We start from the raw sequence: 6,196 nt of genomic DNA on the forward strand, positions 1-6,196 counted from the left end.
TTTTATAATCCTACTATATTACATAACATCCTTCGTCATTATATACTGTGACGTGACATTTTGTCAGTCACTCGGAAAAGCAGCACAATGCGAGATCTTGAGTCCTTCAGGGTCAACGGGCGAGCGCACAAGTGAATGTGCGACATTATTATTTATTTTTATTTCCTTTTTGCGATTATTGTATTACTTATTTTTATTCTCTTTTTGCGATTATTGTATTATTTTCTTTCTTTCTTCTTCTTGTCGCTATTTAGTTAAGTTTTAGTTAATATTAAGACGACCTGAGCTCGGATTTTGCCGGTAATTCACGATCAGAGCCGGTGGCTACGCTGTATTCTTGTGTTCGGCCGCCTCACCTATCGCTAGAAGAGAGAAGACGTCGCCTCCTACGATCGAGAGATGGCTGTATGAAGAGTTTGGCTGAAGTCATGAGAAGCGCGTTACACGCAGGTCGTATTATTTCATATTTGTTACTAATGTCGCTATTATTTGGTGGATTATCGCACCCTCATTGCAGACGCCTTTGAGAGAGACGTCAGCTGGGAACGGACTCACAGGCAGGGCATCCGCCGAAGCGCCGTATCCCACAATGATCATGGGAAGATCGTCGAGCGACCAGAAAGCATTTTCCGTCTTTTGGAAATACGCGCCACAGCGCTTAAGAATACGCGACACGCAAGGACCCGCGGGATTCGTCGCGGGGTCACGCGGTCGCGGCGAGCCAATTAGAGCAAGCAGAGGCCCGATAAGAGAGGGCCTGATCGACGGCCTGCGTGAATCCGCGGAAACTTCCGATCGGCACTTGTGCAGTGACGGACTCCTAGAAAGGACGCACGATCTCGCCCATAACTTGTCAGGAATTTCGAGAATATTCGTCGAAGACGAACACTACTATCGGCTCTCGTGCAGACTTTGAAGGAAGCGGCTGAGGAGGAATATCTTGGTGAGGCGAGCGTTATCCGATGTTATTGTAAAGCCACCGATCGCGTAATATTTTGTGAGCGTCTCGAGCGAATCGTGTGTGAGAATTTGCGCGGATTTGATTCGGCCGATGTCGTACCGGCAAACTGTAACGCCATTGTTTCGTAAGAAGAACGAATTTGCGTAAGAATTTGTGAACTCAGGATTGTCGTCATTGCTCGCCCGTGTCAATGCCAAGTCAAATTGTTTGTATTAATTGTTGAGATTCCGGTTTGTTCAAGATTAGAGTCATAGCCCAGTAAATCTAGGAATTATAAAAGAATTAAATAGAAGAAGAAATGTTTTGACGTGGTTAGGTTCCAAAGACGGAGTAGAATATGGAATCACAGTTTTAGACCAAAATTTGATATGGCGTGTGCCCGAAATTTTTAATTTTCTGTTTTATCGATTTATAGCCGTATTTTGCATTTTTCGCTAAAAAAAGGTAACGACCAAATTTATACAGAATTAAATTCTCTATCTTTTTTATCGGAACAACTTTTTTGTAAAATAATTATTTATTGCTAATAATAAGTGTAAAGTGTAAAAAATTAGGAGATTGTCCCAGTTTTTTAAACTTTTGGACCATTTTCATTAAAAATAGGTGATATATTTAAATGGCAAAGTTGTAGAGGACTAAATTCTCTACAAGTTTCGTATAAACCAGTTTTTCGTACGACGAATGTATAACGGCCGGGAGCACGGTAAATAGCCCGGTCACCAGAGACAAAATTTCAGTAAATATCGGAATTAAATGGAAGAAGAAATGTTTTGACGTGGTTAGGTTCCAAAGACGGAGTAGAATATGGAATCACAGTTTTAGATCAAAATTTGATATGGCGTGTGCCCGAAATTTTTAATTTTCTGTTTTATCGATTTGTAGCCGTATTTTGCATTTCTCGCTAAAAAATGGTAAGGATCAAATTTATGCAGAATTAAATTCTCTATCTTTTTTATTTGAACAACTTTTTTGTAAAATAATTATTTATTGCTAATAATAAGCGTAAAGTGTAAAAAATTAGGAGATTGTCCCAGTTTTTTAAACTTTTGGACCATTTTTATTAAAAATAGGTGATATATTTAAATGGCAAAGTTGTAGAGGACTAAATTCCCTACAACTTTCATAAAAACCAGTTTTTCGTACGACGAATGGATCACGAGCGGGAAGACGCTGAACACATAGGCACGGCGGAAGCGACTCAACTCATTTCCACACCACCCAAGAGGTATTCAATAGGTTTGTTCTTCTTGCTTACACTTCGTACACTATCGTGTAAAATGTACACTTTGGCGTTCTTCTTGTCGGAAATGACGTAGAGTTGTGCGATTACACTGGATTACACGCTGTTCGTCTTGAAAAGTGGATCACACTTTTATGGCGGATTTTACACTGGTTTTACACGAGCCTGAGAGATGGTGTACGCAGTGTAAAGTTACACTAAGAGGTTATAGTTTCCCACGATTGCTTCCTAATTTTATTTTTTACAATGGAAGAAGTCGTACAAGTGCCTAAAACGTATTCAGTATTTCGAAATGCCGATGAATCAATAATTATTGATGAGGAAGGTTACATAACATGCCAAACCGACAGTATGTATACATTTTTAATTGTTTTATTTACATATGTGTTTTGTTAATTGTATGTATACATTTTTAATTGTTTTATTTACATATGTGTTTCGTTAATTGTATGTATACATTTTTTAATTGTTTTATTTACATGTGTATCATGTTAATTTGTAGGTGGGCTAACTTTTAAAATACAGACTTCCGAAATAGATTCGAATGGTCCACCCATTACATGTACTGTGGATAACGAAGAAGTTTTAATAGTATTAACATCTACACACAGAACAATAGACACACCGGACACTAACATTTCCAATCAAGAAAATCAGGAGCCAAACGTCATTCAACACAATTTTGAAATTTTTACATGGAATGATGCGAATACCAAAATATTTTTATCACTCTACAAGGAGAAGAAAGAATTAGTTGGTTCTAGAAGAATTAAAAATTTTAAAGAAATGTAGAAGCGTATAAGCGACGAGATGAGAAACTCGGGATACGACGTGACTCCTATACAAGTGGAAAATAAATGGAAGACTTTAGAAAGACAATATAAAAAAGTTATTTCCAATAATAATAAGACAGGAAGAGGGCGGATTACCTGTAGTTACCAAACGTACGTATAGCTAAAATTGAAATAATAATAAATCATAATAAATTGATGCTTTATTTTTGCTTACATGCTTTTACAGGGAACTGACAGAAATTTTGGGAAAGAGCCACAAAATAGTTCCACTTGCTGTGGCGGGTCCGGAAATAGGAGTAATGGTCCGAAATAGTATATCAGATCACAGGACTTTATTGAATAACAGATTTGTTTCGTAAATACTAATATCATCTATGAATTGTGATTTAAGTATATTTATTATTGCATATTTTGAAAATTGTTCATATATTTTCATATATTATCATTAATTTTTGAAAATTAATTTTATTTTTTAACTTTAGTGCGCCAATTTTAATGCCAGTATCGACAACAACTGTATTACCAACCACATCAAACGTAGAAAGAAGAGAGGAACCTGAAGATATGCCTGTGGCTGATGAAAGTGAAGTAGTAACCGTACCGGAAAATGCCAACCTCGTCGCTGTTGCTAAAAAAAGAATCGCCACTGAAACAACGGCAAAGGCATTGCAACAGTGCCAAGAAGAGATGCAAGAATACAGGAAGACACTCGAAAAACGCCATGAAAATCAAGATAAAATGTTATCACAAATCCTGGAAACCTATAAATCAATAAAAGATAGACAAGAAGAACATTTGACCGCAATAGAAAACCACAGAAAGGAAACTATTCAACAAAGACAACGAAGAAACCACTTATTGGAAGAAAAAAATAATTTATTGAAAGAATTTTTAAATTCATTTAAAAAAATTAACCAGTGTGACGTGGCGACTCTTCTTTTCAGTAAATTTAGCCGACGATTATATTATTTTATTCCATTTATTTTCCACTTGTATTGCAGTCACGTCATATCCTTACTTTTTCATCTCGTCACTTATGCGTTTCCACATTTCTTGTAGTGTTGAAAACAGCTTTGTATTATATTTGTTCAGTTTTTTGTTTATTGTTTATTGTTGATTTAATGGAACAATGTAATAAAAGAATTTTTATATCAATATGAAATAAGGAGTTTTATTGAAAACACATTTATTATTTATAATTCACAAATGATATAATATATAAGGCCTTTAAAAGATAAATTCACATAATTCTTATTTAAATAGAATGTACAATTATTGAGACATTTAATGTGCTGCGAGTTGTCTACATATTTCGTCTCTAAGTTCTCGTCCCTGTTGATTATCCTGCGGTATTGCATTATCTCCAACCACATTAATCAGTGCATTTACAGCATCAGGTTCAGGTTGATTTTCATTGGGAGGTGGTTCAAATAACTGTAAATCATTAGCATTCGCCATATTGTGCAAAACACAACATGCATGCACAACCTGAACCATTCGAACAATGTCTCGTAACTTAAAATGGTACAATTGACGAAATCGCTGTTTCAGATTACCAAATGCATTTTCGATAATAACTCGACATGAACTCAATCTTTGGTTAAAATTGATTTGAGCTCGTGTCAAATGTCCGTTATCTTTATACGGAACAATCAACCGTTGTAAACAGGGATACGCACTATCTCCAAGCAAGTATCCATCTTCTGCAAATTAAAAAAATTGGTTCAGTAAAAGATTGTACACTAAGTTTTTTTACAATAGCATCCGAATATACATTTTGATATTATTTTAATCTAAAAAAAATTACGTCACAAACCTCCACAAAGTTCATTCAGTCTATTGTACACAGGCGATTCCCTGAAAACTCTTGCATCATGAACCGATCCAGGGTAACCGATAAACACATTCATAAACTTTTGTTCGTGATTCACAATGCCTTGTAACTGAATGGAAAAAAATTGTTTCCTATTTATGTACGAATCTTTGTCTTCTATTGGTTTGTCGATTCGAATGTGCGATCCATCTATGGCACCTGTAATAATGAATTATTTAGTAATGAAATAATCGAAATTCTATATGTATGAAAATAGTACTTTTGAAATATACCTATTACTCCAGGAAATCTGATTTGCTGTACAAAATGTTGTTTAATGGCTTCTCTCTCTTGCATTGTAGGAAATCTGATGACATTTGGTGCAAGAGATATTAAAAAATTTGTGACCCGGGATATAACATTGTACAGCGCACTTATGGTAATCCCAAATCTATCTGCTACATCCCGATAGCCACTGCTTTCATGTCCAACGTACCAAAGAAAACTTATGATATGTTTCTGTGGAGAAATAGGCTCGTAGCCTGCATAAGCTGTGATAACAGACATAGATATAATGAGATATTATATTCATAAAATTATGCAACTAAAATATGTTATTTATAAATAATATTAATGTATGTGGAACTCATAATTATGATATAATTAACCTTGTAATTCCAAAAAAATTGGAGATGCTGCAAAACGATTGATTAATTCATTGGTCACTTCTCGTGATAAGCGAAAGTGCATTATGAAATCACTCTCAGTGTATAAATGTACAACATTTTCAATATAATTTAGAATTTTTACGTGATGTACTCTTTGAATAACTCCTAATACTGGCTCTAATAATTGTCCAATGTCTTCATCTAAAAAACAATGTTTTGAGGTTAGATTACATAGGTTAAATTACTTTAAACAGTGGTTAAATGTACTCACATGTAGTAAGTAAAAAATTATTTAACTATCTTACCATTATTTGCAGCAAATAAAACAGGTGGTTCAGGAACAATCTCGTCAAAAGCCTCTTCATCGGATGACAAATCAGATTCAGACTCCGACTCCAAAATGTGATTAAGAATTTCTATATTTACTTCATTCATCATTTTGTGATAATTGTAACAATATAACCAATAATAAATTTTAAACAATAAAATTCCACTTTTTCATTAAAACTTTAAACATGAACACCATGCACAAATAGCTGTCGTATTTATAAACACTTGATGTTACACTTCGGCGTTCTCGTTGAAAAGCCTACACTTTACACTGAATTTACACGATGTTACCCCCACTCCCAAAAAGTGAACGGAGTAAAAGTGTACACTATACACTTTACACTTTTCGTGTAAGCAAGAAGAACAAACCTAATGGTCATTTACGAAATT

The 6,196-nt window shown here is 34.9% G+C and overlaps 1 protein-coding gene across 1 annotated transcript; it reads right to left on the reverse strand.

The window, feature by feature from the left end:
* Positions 1 to 4,223: 4,223 nt before the first annotated feature.
* Positions 4,224 to 5,914, reverse strand: LOC108781685 (putative nuclease HARBI1). The gene is made up of 5 exons (XM_018549739.1): positions 5,782 to 5,914; positions 5,477 to 5,677; positions 5,102 to 5,359; positions 4,812 to 5,027; positions 4,224 to 4,698 (listed from the first exon to the last, which is right to left on the reverse strand). Exons 1-5 carry the CDS (start codon positions 5,912 to 5,914, stop codon positions 4,280 to 4,282), a joined length of 1,227 nt encoding a protein of 408 aa, XP_018405241.1. The 3' UTR covers positions 4,224 to 4,279.
* Between the last annotated feature and the right edge of the window lie 282 nt (positions 5,915 to 6,196).

This window comes from Cyphomyrmex costatus, unplaced genomic scaffold (genome assembly GCF_001594065.2).
Source record: "Cyphomyrmex costatus isolate MS0001 unplaced genomic scaffold, Ccosl1.0 scaffold872, whole genome shotgun sequence".
NCBI classification, from domain to species: domain Eukaryota; kingdom Metazoa; phylum Arthropoda; class Insecta; order Hymenoptera; family Formicidae; genus Cyphomyrmex; species Cyphomyrmex costatus.